At 41.8% G+C, this 18,700-nt stretch overlaps 1 protein-coding gene across 1 annotated transcript in view; it reads right to left on the bottom strand.

Annotated features, from left to right (window-relative positions):
- The window catches only part of spon1a (spondin 1a), a 47,256-nt gene that overhangs the window by 18,640 nt on the left and 9,916 nt on the right, over positions 1 to 18,700 (bottom strand). Inside the window, exons 4-6 of the mRNA XM_076146942.1 lie at positions 17,719 to 17,792; positions 17,078 to 17,200; positions 14,592 to 14,740 (exon numbers count right to left, since the gene is read on the bottom strand). Coding sequence (XP_076003057.1) covers positions 14,592 to 14,740; positions 17,078 to 17,200; positions 17,719 to 17,792 — 346 coding nt within the window. The remainder of the gene's footprint in view (positions 1 to 14,591; positions 14,741 to 17,077; positions 17,201 to 17,718; positions 17,793 to 18,700) is intronic.

Genomic DNA, 18,700 nt, shown 5'->3' with positions numbered 1-18,700 from the left:
TTTTGCCTGTGCCAGGTTTTGTCATTTCACACAGAGTTGCACATTTTCTTTTACATCACCTTTTGTTTTGCCTCTCCGAAAAGGCTTGCAACTCTGTTTACATAATCAATCATATTGCTCTGGTGCGTCATTCTGTGCATCACAATCCCGCGCTCATTAATCTCTGTCAGACGCTGCAGCCAGACACATCTGACCAATTGGACAAAAGCGCAGCTATTCCAGGGGAATGGAGGAAGGGGTGACTGATTAAAATGTAACATACAATAAGGCAACATCTGCTCCAAGTCAATTATCTCACTTAAGTCCGGTGTAGCAAGGGCACATTTGTCAAAGTCAGGCTAGTAATTTAACCTTTTTTCCATTTTTTTAATGCAAGGAAAATGGGCTGATAAATTGTGGTTTGGTTAGCAGCAAATGAAAAGGCCATCCTCGCCCAACCTGGAGATAGTTGTCTAAATATAGAAGACGTCTCGTAGGGAACTATGGCAGGATGAATTATATTCCAGAGGTTATGAAAAGTAAAGACAGTAAAAATAGAGAAAAGTTATCTCTTTTCCATCGGCAGACATTCCTATTACAGGTTTGCTGTCAGAATTCTGACTGACAGACCACCAAGCATCAACACTGCTTTGCTCTCCGTGACACTCTAAATGTACAAAACCGCCAGCTATCATTGACATAAGAAAGTAAGACAACATTATCACTTCCTGTTGCTTGCTACTCTAAGAAATGTTAAAGTTACGCTTTCATTAGCAATTTCTCCGAGGATGCATAATGTGTGTTTTCTCACTAAATGGAGACACGAAAGACTATAATCAATCTTTATATTGCTGTTACTGCCGCATTAATGCATGATCAGGCTGCTCCCTAATTTGTATTTGATTATGCTGCTGACCCGTTAAATAGCGACACAGAGCTGGGAGTGAGCCCATTGTCAAAGGCCTCTGGACCCCAGAGGCCAAGACTCTCTCCTGCTGGGGAGGAATTGACCTGTCGCAGTCGCTCACATTGAGGAGATCAGCCATGAAATTGGCTCAAGGCGAGCTGCGGGTGTTGCCTTTAAATACTGCTTCAGCAAGATAATGCCTGAGTAGTGCATGGTTCTCCCACAGCCATGGAGTACTTAGCAACCCTCATGTCTTTTCCTTTTCCTCTATTAGTAGCAAAACAGTGCAGGGTCTGTGTTCCTAGCGCCTACAAGAGACCCACGCACATCTCAGTCGTTACCTTTCTTCACGGTGATGAGTTTGAACATCTTAATGTGTTTTTCATTACAGGGTAAATCTCTGCTTTTTACTTTTTCCATTACTTCTCTCACCGTCTTGTACGTCTATTTTATAACCAGTGTATTTACCTCATCAATGCTAAAACTCAAAGTTGCTTTTGTGTGACATATTGAATCTGTTTGCTCGGCCTCTGGGATGTGAAGCCTTTGGTGCAGGTGGAAGAGAGGCAGCATAAGATATTATTTGATATTCGCAACTAAGGCAATGTGTATGTTTGTATGTTTGTGTGTGTGTGTCGCTCTATGCTGCACCTGTGCCTTTATGGGCAGACTGACATCTATGCCTGTTCAACCATTAACTGGCTCACAAATTCAAACCTGGTCACACACGTCTGAGTGCACATTTGTGTGTCTGTTTTTTGTGTGTGCTGGCAGTGAAGTAGCACACTGTGTGTTCAGTGGCAGCGTTTGCAGTCGAACAAAGACGGCCGATGACTGAGGTCACACAAGCACATTCTCATCACAGCAGTGTTTTTGGAATGAAGCAAGTGGACTTGAGCACAGCTTGGATATGCCTCTGCAGACTGAATTATAAGGATGATTGTACTCAGTGAGCATGTGACACTCATCATTTATAATGCAAAGTACAAGACTGGGGAGGCTGCAATGACAGATGATAATCGTGATCCTTGTGTATTTCCATTAATTATTTTCTACGCATTGCAATGCATATTCATTGGCCCTTCAAAGCTCTCTTCAGAAATTGCTGATTATATCACAATTCCAAACAAAATATTTGTCTTGAGACTCCCACTGGAATACTGCCATCCTTCCATCATCAATCTCGACAGACCTTCTGTCAGATCGTGGCTCGTGGCTCTGAATTCGATGGTCAGGTTTGGATAAGAAAGAAAGTATAAATGGGGAAAGGAGAGCGCAATCGAAAACATCACTGCCTCAGGCAGCAATAACATCCATGCATCTTCCTAGAGAGTCATTAGTACCACATGACTACGGTGATCATTTCAATTTAGGCAGCTTACCCCCTCTGGCTAATATGGTGGGCAGCAAAAACAAGACAGCAAGTCAGTGTTGTAGGAATATAACAAGTCAGATCTAAAGTATGGAAGGTATGATTTACAACCTGGAAAGTAACTGGTGTGAGAATCCATGTGCCTGCAGAGAACAGTTGTGTTCTGAAGCCTGTATGCCCGTAGATCAAAGTGGACATTCAACTTTGAATCCAGCAGCAGACCGTGTCATCAAAAACACTGGATTCCAGTACCATTAAGCTTCACACAGTGTAATAACACAGCTGGGGACCATCTTTACAGGTTCAGTGGTGAGATTGCTCTGATTCCTCTCAGAATCAGACATACATGATGTTGGTCCTTTCATGAAGTTTACACGATTTCAAAAGTGCTTTAATGCAGAAATTTTAGAATACAGCAAAAGACACTGTGCATCAACATCATTTGCTTTTATATATAAAATGATTGAATTAGACCTACACCACATTTGAAATTAGAAAAACGGATCAGACTAAAAAAACTCAGATACACACAGTTAGTCCTGAAGAACGACTTGTGGTGGTGTGGCTGATCAGTAATTATAATGAAATATAGCTAGCAGCAAAATGCGCAATAGCTTAAAAACAAACATTATAAGAGCTGAACTGCAGCACTGCAGACGTGCCTAATATAATTAAGTGAACTGTAAAAGTAAAGGCAGTTATTCACTCCAGGCTCATAAATCTAAACCTTCATCCAATGCATCATTTATACAGCTGCCACTTCTTGCTACACACTAACAATAAAGTGTTGAAAATGTAAATGTAGCATTTCAAGGTAACTCAGAAATATCTTCTTACACATTATTGAAGACTTCTGCTGTGTTTCACTTGAAACTGGCCTCACAATTGAACAACCTTGCCTGGCCTTTAAATCCTCTTTCATACGGAACAGCTCCCTGTGACATTACTCATAGTCAACTGTCAAGTCACTGCCGGCGCTACAGTGTGTGTGTGTGCTTGTGTTTGTGTTTGCCTGGAACATAAGTTCAACTGATGGGAATCGCTGCTGACCATCAGCATGTGGTAAAACATCTTATATGAAGAAAACTGTGTCAGCGATTTGCTTGAGAGGGCGGAATCAATGTGTTAAATTGGGAGGTGGAATCCATACTGACATTTCTAAAAAAAGAATGTAGAGGTAACAGCCTTTCATCCGTGCAAACAGATGCCAGAGCCATAGCTGCAGAGATGCCAGTGCCCTTACCTGCTGCGTGAAGGCGAAGACTGAAGTGCCAGATCCAGAGTGTCAACATGAGGATCAAGCTCTAATGCATGCGGAGTTCAAGAGAGTTCAGGGAGACAATTTCTCCCTTTAATGCAGAAACTTGCTGAAAATAAGTGTTTTCAGGCTGAGGGATTCATTATCCATTCATGTAAAGATTGGATAAAATCATAAAACTTAATTCAAACTGGCACAGTTTAAGAGCACCACGAAACCCCAGAGAAAATAATTGGCGATGTGGATGCAGAGGAGCTTGTTTGGGAGTTAAATGTTTGCTATGTGCCAGTTAATGAGCCTGCTGGCCTTCAGGTTATGTCTACCATGGCAATGTGGCTTAGTGTCCCCCAATGCATTCTGCTGCAACAAGCAGTAAAGACCTTCTATTTTCCAACATGGCCATTTTTGTACTGATTTACCAGAACACATGAAAGTGGATTTTACTTTGGAAAATTCTTGCTTAAATCAGTTCTTACTTTACTGCTCAATCTGAGCTATTTTGCTACCTTCTCTGAACTCTTTACACAAACAAAAACAGGAGCACTATGGTATAACCACAACACATTCTGCTGAGAGAGAAATCTTTTCACGCAGGAGCTCCCAGATGTGGTGCTGAGCAACGATAGGTTGATTATGAGAGACCGTCAAAAGATGATAAGTCTAAATGTATGAGAGAGTTTCATTCCATATTCTCCAACTTTCATTCCATTTTTGCAGTTCATTGCAAATTTTCAGTTTCACAAAATTTTCTCAGATTTTCTTCAATATTCTCAGACTTTCATTGAAAACTTGGTTAACACGGTTAAAACATCATGTTGTAGTCATTGCCAGCACAGAGACGGCTTGCATCCATTAGAAAAGACACCATGCAGTGTGAATGACATACACTCTAATCTTGGAGGGAAAAATTCATATTGCATGAATAATTTTGATCTAGGAGTTGACAAGCGCAGTGATCCTTCATTTGCGATGCTTGATTTAGCGTTTGTAATTCCCTGTTAGGCAAGGAGCGACATTTAAAGTGGCATCATCACAAATAAGAAACGGTTAGGAACACAGTCGGTGTTAATTTGCTTTAATATTGCCTGCTTGCTCCAGTGACATTTCTAATGGTTTAATATGGATGTGTCTGAAAAGGCTGCCAGAGTCTGATGTGCTTTCAGTTTGAGGAGAATGGATGACGCCTGCTGCAATCAATCAACCATCTCAAATATGTAGAGTTATTATTATAGTAATAATAAGGCATTTTAATGACGGTAATTAGTTTTCAAAAAGCTACACACATAGGGTTGAATACCTGAGGAGCATGAGTCTTCCAATCTAGCAGCGCCGAGAAACACCAAAGGAAGTAACCAGTTAACAGTTCAACCAAGTGTTCATGAGTGTTTATAGCTCCACTGTAGCTCCTCAAAGTGGAACATTTTTAATATATTTATTCATTTTAAAGTCAAACAAGTTTGATTGGATTGACAGGAAAACAACTCAATGCTAACCAGCTTTGAATTTCAATTTTCTCAGAATAACTCTGTATCACCTTGAATCTCTGCAGTGCTGCCATTCACAGAATGAAAGTGATTAGCACTAAACAAGCTACCATGGTTATTTTACTTAAGAAACAAGTGATGCTTTTCAAATAGGAGTAATGTATTTATATCAAACAAAATTAGTGCCAATTATATTTTAGTGCTCAGTCAACTCCCAATGAAGAGAACGGATTTTATTATACAAATGACAAGAAGTATTAACATTTTTCAAAGTGGTGAGGCATGTTTGTGTGTGTGTGTGAGTGGGTGTGTGAATGTGCATAGGCGACATTTTGAATTAATTCAATTACATTTCAAATGAATAAACATATAAAGCCTCTGGAAATACGCTCTTCATATAGAATTAGTAGTAAAGAAGACACTCTTAAGGGTTGATATTGCATCAACAGTGATATAATAACGTTCTTGGCGAGGTAAACAGAGCTGAGATGCAGACCACCACCAAGTCCCCAAAGCAAATCACAGTTTATCAATATTTACCATCATCACCAAACTGGCCCGCATAGGAAGCCTTAAATGTCAGCTGCAGTGCATAAAGTTTCCTAAATCATTGATGCAATTTCTGATGAAATATGATGCTAATGGCTGTAGTGAGGTCCTGGTGAGGACGCTAACAATATGAGGGAGCAGAGTGGCACCAACATTAAGCAGACACAGCTGCAGCTTCAGCCTTTTCAGAGCCCCATAAGAATATCAGCTGCAGCACAGAATCCTATAATCATCATGCTAAAAAGATCATTAGTCCTAATTACCATGCAAATACCTCTGTTATTTTTTCACACCATTAATATTAAAATGAAAGCTTATTTCCTCGGAGTCTGGAAGTATGCAGATGAGTCATTCATATGCTTTATCGCCACTAGAATATGATGAAGCAATCTGACATTGTACATTGCTGCATTAATCTCCACTGTGTGACATAACACAAAGGTCCACAATAAACTGAACACAGATAATATGCAGCTTAAAACTACTAAATAATACTTCTGCTGTTGCAAATCTTGCAAGTATTTAGTTTTGCTTGCCAGCAGCACTTTGCACAGCCGAGTGATAAATGTTTTATTCAGTATTAAAACTGGTCAATTACGTGAAATTAGGGGCTGCTTTCCTGCGTGTGAGCCAGAGTCTATGCAGCTCTTGAGGGGCTCTTTCCCTGGAGTGAGATAGCAGCTCCTCTGATGTTGTAATCAAAGTCTTGCACGGGAATCTCTTGATCTCTCTCTGTCCCAGCACATCCTCCAAACTATGAATAGACATTTAAAAAATTGCTCTGAACTTCCAGTGGGATGCAAGCGAGCAGTTATCAGTATGCAGTGTAAAGGCTTACATAGCCTTCAGGTGTTAATTAAATCTCTACGGACGTTCCCTCACACCTACCCTGCAGGATGAGCTGCAGCTTGGGCGTTGTGTAGGTGAAGTCACTACAGTTGCACAAATCTTGCACATAACAGGACAGTAGTAAATCCCGTAGGCTAGGGAGTAACCACGGTGACAAGTGAATCGTACACGCTTAAGGCAGATGAGTTTCTAAGCGCTGACTGCTTCTACAGAGGGCTATGAATTGATTTCCTGACCGTGGTCGGCCTCAGTGTCATTCTGAGCCATAGAGCTCAGTCTGGAAGCGAATCATTGCTTGGCACACTCATTCATCAAGCAGCCTGAGCCATCATACAGGAAGACCTGGGCCCAGGGCGAAGGGATATTATTAGAGATGAATTGCGGTAACTGCCTTTGATGACCCAGTTCAGACTTTCTTCCTCCCACCCTCAGCTTTACTCCCTTTTTACTAACCTTCTCCTCTCTTGTTTTACAGCCTAATGATTTCTTCTCTAAGGAGGTCAGTGGTCACTGCACTGCGGGGTGTGCGTTGCTGCAACTGTCCAAGAAAACCCTTTCCTACCAACTCCAACTGAGCCCTGAAGTTACTCCTGATACATCCACGTGTTTATCATACACACATCAGCAGACATTTTACATGCTTATTGAAGTAAATCTAAACTCTACAACAACTCTACCAGAATCTATAATTCGGTGTAAAATCCCACAAGAGATGATAACTTTTAACGTTTTGCAACCGAAGGGAAAATAGAAAAGAAAAAAACAGAACAGGCTAGAAGCAAAAGTCACAACTGAACGCAAGACTGCAGCAATGATGGGATCTGCAGTATATGTTTATGCAGAACAGACAGTATAAGCTGTGCTTCCATTTGATGTAACAGACTGTGTGAGGTAAGATAATACGTCTGAGGGATTATACCTTATATAAATCAGCTACCTGCTGTCGTATACAAACTGAATGTGCAGTGGACAATTCATTTTACTGTGTTGTTATGATGAAGAACATTAGTAAACTATCGCATGATGGAAAATTAAAACCTAAATGGCAAGCGGGAAGAAATACACTGACCAGATCTTCTACCATTAACCAAAAATAAACAGATACCTTTATGGGGAACATTAGACTCAAGTATTGTTGCCATTTATCTATTTATGCTGTCAAACGTCATATTAATTATGGATGAGAGGTTTTCATTTAAATCCATTTAAACAAGATGGGCTTTTATGGTTTATGTTAGGGTGATTTCCTGTCCTCTATGTTCATCTGTATGACTAATTATTATTATAATTGTAATTAGTTTAATAGTGTGAGGCTGGTATAAAATGGAGCTCTTCCTCCTTTACAACAATACTGCACTTACTTGCCTATTTCAGCTCTCATCATCCAGGTCCTACTTTTTGCAGGGGAGAACAAACACACAATGACTATAATGATAGCGTGTGTGTGTGCACTATATACACCCGCACACATGCAGAGAGAGGGTGAGAGAAAGAGAACGAGAGACAGCAAGAGAGAGAGAGCGAGCGAGAGAGAGAGAGAGAGTAATGAGCCTTTTCATGCATTTGAGGCAAAATAATGTGACAAAAATGAAAGATATTGCAGAAAAGCTAATAGCAAACAAAATAACACAGAATGAGCCAAATCTATAGCAGCACCAACAAAAAGCTGCCTCAAATGATGATAGTGATGATAACAGATGATGATAGACTTTATAATAGTTAGTGAGGTTATTGCTCAGTTTGAAGATGTGTTGTATATCAAACTGCATTATCGAGGCAAATCTCAAAAGGTATGAAACGGCTCTGTCCTTTCAGTGGAGTTGTATGTCAGGGATGTGTGTGTGGCGCTTAAGTGTGCCCTTAACTGTCAATCACCTTCTTTCTCCTTCATCTGTTCGACCCAAGACTGGGAAGACAGATTGCAGGTCCCCAACCTACCAAATGAAATGGAGATTGCAGCGTTTGGAGGGGCTTGGGGGCGGGGGGTCTCATTTACATAGGGACAGCATAACAGGTAGAACGGTTTTACCAAAGTCATGAATAAGATATCACCGACTTGCAATGAAGGTTCATTGTATTTTGCTGGTGTCAATTTTATGAAGATCCAAATGAGGGAAGCTTGTAGGCTTATATCTGGAATGTTAACCTGATGATCCCGACTTGATGGATGATCCCTCAGAGCTCTGTCTGGGTTTTTATTACGGTTTCCTAATATGTGGCAAGAATGTGTGTCTGCCTTGGAGTGCAACTGCTAAAATATTTAATGAAAAGTTCTGATCCGGCTACAACTCTGGTGTTTTATAAATCAGGCTTTAAATTCAGATTCCATTATTCATGTTTACTTCAGATATTTTTCCTGTTTTAATTCATAGGGTACAATGTATGCACAGGAAGAAAAAGTGAGTGTAAAATATATGTCAAAGCTTCGATGGAAACTGAAATGCTCAAAATGTAGAAAGGGTCTCTCCATAACAAACCAATCTGTTCGACTTAATGGCAATTAATCACAAATCAATGAATCGCCTCTCCCCCCTCTCTCTCTCTCTCTCGCTCTCTCTCTCTCTCTCTCTCTCTCTCTCTCTCGCTGTCCCTCTCTCTTTCTCTCTTATATTTCATCTAGATTCAAAGGTTAAAGTCACACTATTATACTGTGGATTCCATTACCCTTTGGGCCTGAGGTGTGACATTGCACCTCCCCCGAGAGCTGCAGTGTGATATATTTTCGAATAAACACCTTACACGTCAGGTATTATAGTATTATCCTCTTCTTCAGAACTGCCGTCACTGACAATCAGCCAAACTTGAGCATTCTTGTGAATTCCTTACTAGCAGGTGAGTCAATGACCGACAGAATCTAACCCAAAGAATATCCAAACTCAAGTCAGAAATCTACAGCTATGATCCCAACATTCTACTCCAACCAACTGTATGTAAACATGTTTAACAACACAACTCTCCATTAATACCTGATAAGGAGGAAAGCATTTCTCTTGTAAATGACAATTGTGCTTGTAACTCCAACTCTAAACATTCCAATTCTTAGGCATTCATTAGAATTTCAAAAGCCTGGAACGGTGTCATCACACACTCACAGGAACTGAGAAATATTCAGAGAAAAGTTCTGGCAAATCCCAGATAAATGTCAAATGTCTGAATGATACTATCCTCTCCTCTCTATTCTGCCTGCTGCTGCACTGGCATTGTCGTTTCTCTGAATAATGGGCCTCTGTAAGATGTTTGAGATTCCAGCATGATTCCGTTTTTATCCTCTTACTTGAACAGAGCCCAGAGTGATGAATACAACATGTCAAACATGCTGACTTCAATAAAGCCTGAAATCCAACAGCGTAACCTAACAGAAAACAGACAAATACATGGAAGCACCTGTCTAGAATGTAATGGTGACTGCCTATGAAGAAAATTTGATTCTTTCCCATCTAAAAAGTGACCAAAACAACCCAACTTACAATAAACAATCCCAAAAATGACTGTGTTTTGCTAAGGCAGAATATCGCTGCTGAGCTCTTAGAGCTGATTTGACGATCCGACAGCAAACTGCAACTAAAATTAAACAAGAATTCCCTCTTAACCCTGGTCGGCCATCTTTTTACCCCTGAAAAAAAGCTGTCAGCAAACAGAGGAGTGGTGTCAGAGAAGTGACCATGGGGGGTTTGAGGTAACATCCATCACCCAGAGCCTTGCTGGCATTAAGACTGTAGTGAAGTGCTGGGGAATGTCAGCCTGTCTAACAACCACCCTGGTTTGTCTGGGCCAACATGGCCTTTCATGACTATAGACAGGCCTGGGGGTCACGACCTCACCCTCTGGGAAGCCTCTGTAGAGCTAATTGCTGTCCCACTGTGGCCAACCTCCCATCATCCTGCAGCACACACGCGGATAAGACAAGAAATACAAGGACATGACAAATGGTGTGCTGAGAAGGACGAGTGTGAAAAGAGACAGAGAGTGAGAAAGATGGAGGACCTGTAGCTAAGTGTGTGAATTACCACTGTGCATAATCCACACAAAAGCATGATAATAACAAGCCCACATACTTTAAATATATTTTTAAAAATGTAAATTGTGGTTTTGTTCAGTGTCAGTATGTATTGATACACACAGTACATACTACACCAATATAATAATATTGTATAATAATATAAAATACAATACTAATGCACTGCAGTTTAAATTTAAAACACACACACACACACACACTTTTCTCTGTGTTATGTCAACATCGTCTATTTAATTTGCGAGCCTTTACAGTGTCAGGAGGAAATGTGAAAATGTGCAATTTCTCATTAACAATATGTCAAATATTAGACTACAGTATGTGAAAACAAATTTTCAGGAGATCATGTTTGCACCACCACCGCCTTTCTTAGACATAATGCTGTGTGGGGTCGGTTCAGCAATGAAAGATTAAAACTAAATCACAGGTAAATTGCCTCTAAATCCCTCTGACTAGGAGGTTAATCAGCGTAGCCGGTGTATCGTGTGGGTTTTCGATAAAAATTTTACAATAATACTACCGCTCAGCTCTTCCAGTTTGTTAGTTTTCTGTGTATTTGAGTGTACATGCAGACCTGATGCCGACATGCATGTATGTACAGTATCTATGCAATGCCTCCCACTTACAGATGGCAGCCCTGCACTGTATCGACTCCAGTTGGACTCGCTCTAACTGCTAAATCATAACCTGGATCTTAGTAAGGTGCATAGAGGATGGAGCAGGGAGACAGAGATATTATCATATCTGTAGTGCTTTTACCCTTCATGCAATTTAAATGTGCAAGTCAGCTAGAATGCGTCTTGCACACTGTGACAGATCGTGCAATTCCAGGCAATCTGAGCGCGATAAAATGCAAGAAGCAAGCAACATTACATTTTCTACAATAGTTATTTTTAATCCAGCATTTCTCTTCTTGCACTGCATGGGAATTGAGGTTTACAGTATATTGTGTCTTGAAACAAAATCCATGGAGGTAGGAAACCCATCAGTTCATGCAACAATATAAAAACTTGTCTGGACTCTGAAATGCCAGCCAAAGTAATTAGGAGCGTAGCTGTGTCGAGTGACAAGGATCTGTCTTTCCTGTCATTATTCTGTAATGTCTCTTTTTGGCTACAGCCGGAGCCGTGTTGTCATTGCTCTGTGGCACAGCTGCGGTGCTCAGGATAATAAAAGATTCTCTACACGTCCATACTGTGCAATAATGAAAAACGCCCCGTGCTGCGAGAGGAAATGGGCGATTTCATAATCCGACTGAGGCCTTGGCCTTGTCGCTGGTCCATGCGGAGAGTCTCATTAAGCTTCTCATTAGTGACACACTGAGCTGCTGTAATGACTCAGTGTATATACAAATCACCTGAGAGGCAAGGACAGCGACCCTGGACAGCATCCCCATGCTATCAAAGCCTCTGATTGTTACATTTGCACTTGGCAAATTAAACAGCATGAGACAACTGTTTGGAAAGATGCGTGTGTTACCTTGTTGCATTCTGCATCTCAAACTACACACACACACACACACACACAAGTAGAATGACCAAGATCATTGGTGTCACACATACTATATAAGGATAAGTGGCACTGTGTCATGATTGCTTGTGTAGTTGCAGGGTGCTGAGACTGTGTGGGTGAAGGCTGCATTTGAGAAGGTTGGAACATGCAATCATATTTTTATTACCGGGAGGTCACATGGTATGAACTGAAACAGGCTGCGGAGCAAAAGCAAGCAGCAAGCGTAGGATGGACAAACCGATTCCATCACATTGTATGTGTCTATGCGTCAAATTGTCACTGTTTCTTTCACTATAGACGCTCTCATTAAGAAGGGAGCCAGTGGCCAACAGTGGCCTACAATCCCTCCACTCCATTTCTAAAGCTATAGGCATTTCCAGACTAATACAAAAACAATTCCACCTTAAATGTGATCATCCATAACCACAAGACAGATGGTTCCACACACCGTGTGTTTTCTCTGAAACGGTGGCAAACATGGATGTAGAAATAAAGCCATCACACTGCACTGATGCAAGCAAGAAAACGAGGCTGTTTGAGTGTTTGTGTGTGTGTGTGTGTGTGTGTGTGTGTGTGTGTGTGTGTGTGTGTGTGTGTGTGTGTGAGGGAGCTCATGTTTGTGTATGTGCCCATGAGTGAGCATGTTTCTGCAGCCTGCATGCCTGCTTTGCTCTGCAAATGAAACTTTGTATGTAACACTGATTAGTGCGCCCCTTGGCTAGAATTGAGCCCCGGCAATGAATATCAATTCTGCACTCATCGCCAGTTGCTCCCCTTGACACCGCACCTGACACAAAAGCGAATCAGCTTTCTGTTTGTGTCAGCGTTTACCAAGGAGCGCTCGGCTGCTGTAAAGAGCAAAGCTCCTACAGTCAGCCTCCGTACCTCAAGGGCAAGGAGAGACAGTGTGAGTTGTGTTAAAGTGGATACAATTGATAAATGTGCGGTCGCTGTAAGGCAAAATAAAAGTATTGAAGCATAAATTAAGCCAAGCGATTTGCGAGGCATCATGACACAAACGCCCACATGCTTACATACACATATAAAAGCCACTACCTAAGCTGTGCACACACACTCTACTGAAAATGGTTGATTCCTCATTGTTTTAGTTTTTTTTCAGGTGAGGAATAATTGCATGCCGCTTTCCCATTTCAGTCCAATCAGGGTTTATATTGATCCCTCGGGTAATCATCAGCCTGCATTCTCGTGTCAGCCAACACCAACTTCTTCTTCTTCTACTGATCAATTTTCAACAACGACAGTCTGAACCGTGCCTCGCTAGGTGCCGACATCATCCAGGGTGGTAGTGAAATTCTTTGTTATATCCTTTTCAATCATGTCATCTCGTTCGCTGACATAACCGGGGTCACACAAAGCAGAGCCCTACATAAAGCAGTGGTGTGGCCCTCTTGATTTCTGGATAAGGTTACATCATCGACTTCTTGAGTACACATGGATGCTATGAAAACTCTAAACACATCCTTTTTGATGTGATTGATTTTTTTTTTCTGGAACGCAGCTTATTGTCTTGGCAAATTCCAAAAGGCCATACGCAATTATAGCAGAGAGAAGGCAGCAATGACGCAGAGACCCCCAGTGCTCAAACTGTGCTCTCATTATCTGCTGTGACTCTGGGTCTTCGATATTAGAAACAATAAGCACTCTGCAGGACCATCTGCTCTGCCAAACCTGGGTTATTTTAAGACCGGTAAAGACAGTCACAGAGGAAAATGAAAGACGCTATCTGTGGAAAAAGGAGAGGCCAGAGAGAGACGAAGCACCAGAAGTTGCCTGAAGTCAGAAGAATGTATAAGAATCATAACTTAATATGGGAAAGTAAGGCAACTAGAAAATGAGGTTTGAACGTGAAACGGCCGCCGTTTCCTACCTGAGCCCAAACAGTGAGGTGTAATAAAACTTTATTTCAAATGCAATGATAGAGCTGATGGAATAAGGGGAAGCTCGGGGAAGCGGAAACTTGGGGTAACTTAATGAGCCATACCACTGCACAGCTATATTATTATTATTTGGTTTCATTGGGTTTTTTTTTTCACACAACCGCATTCAGAAATCAAATCTGTCTTTCATTGTTATTGTACAAAGTTTTCTGAAATTGCTGAGTCGGGAATTGCGTCGTGATTCAACCAAACCCATCGTTGAAAGCTCGGACGAATTTGTGATGCGAGGAGGCACAAAGGGTCTAATTCCAAGGAATGACTCAAACTCAATTCTTTCATTTTCTTTCTTTCTTCCTTTTCATTTGTCATTCAAGTCATACCCTTCCATGAATGCTCACTGAATGTTAAGAGAGTTTTTCCCTCTATACACTATACACAGTAAATATAGGGACAGACTTAGAATAGCACAGGTACTCTGAAGCACTGATCAGTCTGGACAACAAATGTCAAAGTGATTAATCTGGTACCGAGCTCAGGTGTGCACAGCCTGGAACATCCTCTGTGCCTCACTCCTCAGTGTTATGCAACTCAGCTCTTTCTAGCTCTAATGAAGGCAAAAAAGATCCCCAGAAAGCAAAAAAAAGGTGAAGCAGGTATTTTTTCAGTAAAACTCTAAAAATCGAACAAAAACCCAACAGTAACATCAATCGTTTTGGATTCTGTTCTGCATGGTGCACCTGAGTAATGCCCGGTTCTCGTTTTTCTTACCTTCTGTCTGATCTCCTCCTCCATTTTGACCGGGGAGCCCAGCTCGGCTACCTGTTTGACCCCGTCACTGGAGAAGCCGCCGTACTCCCACAGCACGTAGTTCTTGGAATGAGACGCTCCGATGATCGCCGACCAGTGATTTGCGCGACCTATTCGAGTTCAGACAAGCAAACGTGCCACTTAGTTGGACACAAACAAACCCAGCTTGGCTCTCTGTATAGAATAGATGATGTTATAATTCTGTACTGCTTATTCGATGCAAGGATATAATTCAAAAGATTTTCACTGTGAGAGAAATCAATGATCCAGTAAACGTCCCCGTGAATATTATCTTGCCTCATTAATTAACTTCTTCACTCATTAACACTAATTGTGTTTTGTGCTTGTACTGAGTGGGAAGATGCACGAGCCTCGCTGCAGCTCACCAGCAGGTCACATTCAAAACATTTAGCCAGGAAATATCACAGGGAACTTATATTTTTATTTACCAGCTTATTAAAGTTTAAGGGGACAGTTTCCTTCTTTACCAGGAGGTCATAGTTCTAATAAATATGACACCCTTTATGTGAAAGGGTTGCACGCCCTGCTGATCCCACTCAACAATCGGATTAAGATTAAGATTAAGGTAGTTTATTTATCAATACACACATGCTTATATGCACAATTAATCCAATTACTGACAATCTAAACAAACAATTTTGATCTTACTGTAACTGTATTGTATATAGTGCTGTAACATAACTAATATAGTGCTGCTTGACTGACATCTTTACTGCCTGGCAGGTTTAGCAGATCTTCTCTCTCACAGAGACATACGCTTCCATCTGACACAAGCAAAGCTGCAGTGGAATTCTATTAAGTGCTCTGTTACACGATAGCATCCACGGAACACATCAGTGTGAGTGGAAGAGGCATCGGAGGGGAAAGGAGCCTTCACTCGGTTTATTGTGTAAGAAGTGATAAGGCATGGAGTACAGCTGTTCACATGACCTCCCTCTTGCCTTTTACCATTTGGGAAAATTTAGATGAAGACCTTCCACCTGACGTCACTCTAAATATAACAACAACAGCAGCTTTTGTCTGACTTTCAGGAATGATCATGTTTGGCATCCATGTTAGCGTTGATATTCTTGGCAAAGCATTCAACGGTTTAGCTTATGATTTCTTGAAAATATTTGAGTCTGACCCAATGCAGCTTTCTCATCTCGTCTCTCAAGAACGGACTGAAATATTTCTGAATGTTTTTTATATGACATTTCTGGTGAGGTTAGAATTGAAATGTGAGTTCTTTGTTTATATGCAGTGTGCCTCCAGATTCAGACCTCGGGCAGACTCTTCAACCTCTATTTAAAATTCCCAATAAATGACAGAGAACATTTCCTTTCATTTTACTCCGAAAATATGAAAAGAAAAAAAAAGAGAAAAGATCCTCATCCTCATGTTGGTCTTCATCATTCATCATTATCAACATGTCTCGGACAGGCATATTTACAATGTGTGGACAGATAGAATGTCACTGTTATTTGACTATTTTTCTTTCCACACAAAATCCCCATCAGGCCATCTTTGTTTTGGAGCACTGGCAATACTAAAATATTTATTCGACAATAAAGGGAAACTTTATTTGTCTCTCTCTCTCTCTCCCTCCCTTTTGGTGACAGAGGCCAACCAGGCCGTTCCCTCTGCCTGAGTGAGCGGCCATAGCTTGCACCGAATAGCCTTGTAGTGCTTCATGCCTTACAACAATGGGGCCAGAAGGGAAACAGAAAATAGAACTGTCAAGGTTATCATGTCAGCCGGTGAAAAAAAAAGAAAAAGAAAAGATCCTGTTGGCCTGTTTTATGGGGACCTGCTGGTGAATGTGTGTCGCCACAGCCCCTCCATCCCTCCACTTGGAGGACAATGATAAATATAGACATATGACGTGACGTGTGCCTAAATCCAGACTAAGCTTGGATTTTCGTTGGCAAACACAAAACATAAAGAGCGATTATTGTGTGCTAATTAAAGTAAACACACAGCAGTCAGTGCTGTCTCATGCAGCATGTGACTTTGTGCAAGGAGAAATCCAACCTACGAAGATGAAGATGTCACATGGCTTCCCCCTATCTCCCTTTTATCTGTCTGTGAGAGGTGGGCTTGTGTAAATGAGTGCAAGATTGAGTCACATGCCAGATACTCCCGCTCATAAGACAGTAAATTAGGGCTGCTGTCGATCTTGGGGTTTATCTTACTCCTCCTTAATCAGTATATTGATCGACCAGCGAGAGCCCGATGTAGACAAGAGAGGCGGTGTAATCCTTAAGTCCTTTCGCATCCTGAGAGTGTATTTCAAGGTTATACACACATCATGGCCAAGCATTGTTGCTCGCAACTCAGGGGGGGGCATATCCTATGTAATTTCAGGTTTATGGTGCTATAATCAAGATCAAAGGTGTGATACGGCGGAGGTGATCGGATAGAACAACAGAGCGGTTTATGCTTACGGGGGTAATCTTTGGGGTGGATCTTCTCTGACCAATTCCCATAGAAGGTGACTCTGTACTTAGCCGTTCCACACGCACAACACTCAAACAGGGGTCTGTCTGTGGTGTCGCCATACATGGATTCTGTGCAGAAATGGAGGGAGGGGAAGAAAGGAGAGGAATCAAAAACAGTCAGAGGGATGTAAAGTATAGAGACGAAAATGAGACCTTGCATATAGGAGACTGCTTGTTAGTGTAGAGAGCAAATGAGTGTGGAGCCCGGTGACGCGGTGTGGTTGAGACGGGTTGTTCAAGGAATTGGGATGGGAGGATGGGAGGAAGAGAGGGAAGATGGCAAGAGAAAAGAGGGGGGTGTGCTGCGTAGTTCTTTTGATCTGTTGCTCAGTGTGGCATCTAAAGTCATGCATAGCCGGGGGGTGGGGTGGGGTCGGGGGGGACACTCAATTACAGTCATTCACATGCCAGAGAATAATAGCAACGGTGATGTCCCCACATCAAAATCAGGCACGGGGAAAAAAGCAGAGCAAAAGAAGAAAGACAAAATCGAGACGATCAGTGGGGAGTGAAATGAGCAAGCAGCAGGGAGACGGAGGGGACCGGAAATTCATGCTGGGTTGTGTATTCTTAACGAGAACGCCTACCTTTCTCGCACATTCTCTTAGTGAGTGAGCCTTCATCCTGGAAGAAGATGATTCTCTTCTGCACAATGCTAGCCCTGCAGAGAGAATATGAAGAACAACATGGGAGGACGTGAGGAGGGAAGAGATGCTGCACCAGAAGCAATTGTAAAAGTAGGTGTCGCCACATCAAAAATAATGCAAATGAAAACATGTGTTTGAAGGAAGGTGTGAGAGGTTGAAAAGAAAAGAGGGGACCACAGGGAGTGGGAAAGAGACGAAAATAAGCCCAGATCAACGTGAATGGTTGGTTGTGGTGGATGCTGAAGGTATGTGTTGAGATATTCATAATCATTTTCTTGTGCTTTCAGAAAGCACTCTTGAGAGGAGATATCAGAGCCCACAGGGAAATAGTAGAAGCGGGAACTCAATTCAAACCGACTCATTCAACAGCTCTTACTACAACACAAAACGCACATATTAGGTTGAAGTCAGACGCCACACACGGGACAGAAATGAGAGGCTGCAGAGCAAAAAGAAAAGTAGTAATTTTCCAGGTAATTTCTTTGGATTTGGTGAGTCCCCAAAGCATTTTGTAAGAAACAAATAGACAGCATTTCACAAATTCACGGACACACACACACACACACACACACACACACACACACACACACACACACAGGCATTGTAGAGTGTTGAAGGCAGGAGTTAGGTTATGCATTGCATTACAGATAAGAGTGATTGACAGGCCAACTGCACTGTTTCCAAAATTGCGAGGCCTGGCAGGAGGAAGCGTTTCTAGATTGAGCTGTCTAAGAGGCTGGGCCCTTTGGGGAACACAGGTCTGAGAGGGGCCTTGACATGTAAATCAGCCACAAACAAACCTTTTCAGAGGCCAGCAGACTTGAGAAAACAACAATGGAAAACAAGCCTCCAGGCACCTACTTCCTCACACACATGGCCACAGGAAGGTTTCCAAGGTGATAAAAGCAAACAGCGAGGTACT

Source organism: Genypterus blacodes, unplaced genomic scaffold (genome assembly GCF_046128005.1).
Source record: "Genypterus blacodes isolate CSIRO-AG114 ecotype Tasmania unplaced genomic scaffold, CSIRO-AGI_Gbla_v1 ptg000036l_1, whole genome shotgun sequence".
NCBI classification, from domain to species: domain Eukaryota; kingdom Metazoa; phylum Chordata; class Actinopteri; order Ophidiiformes; family Ophidiidae; genus Genypterus; species Genypterus blacodes.
The sequence above is the reverse complement of the archived record's forward strand: the minus strand, read 5'-3'. Positions and strand labels throughout refer to the sequence as shown.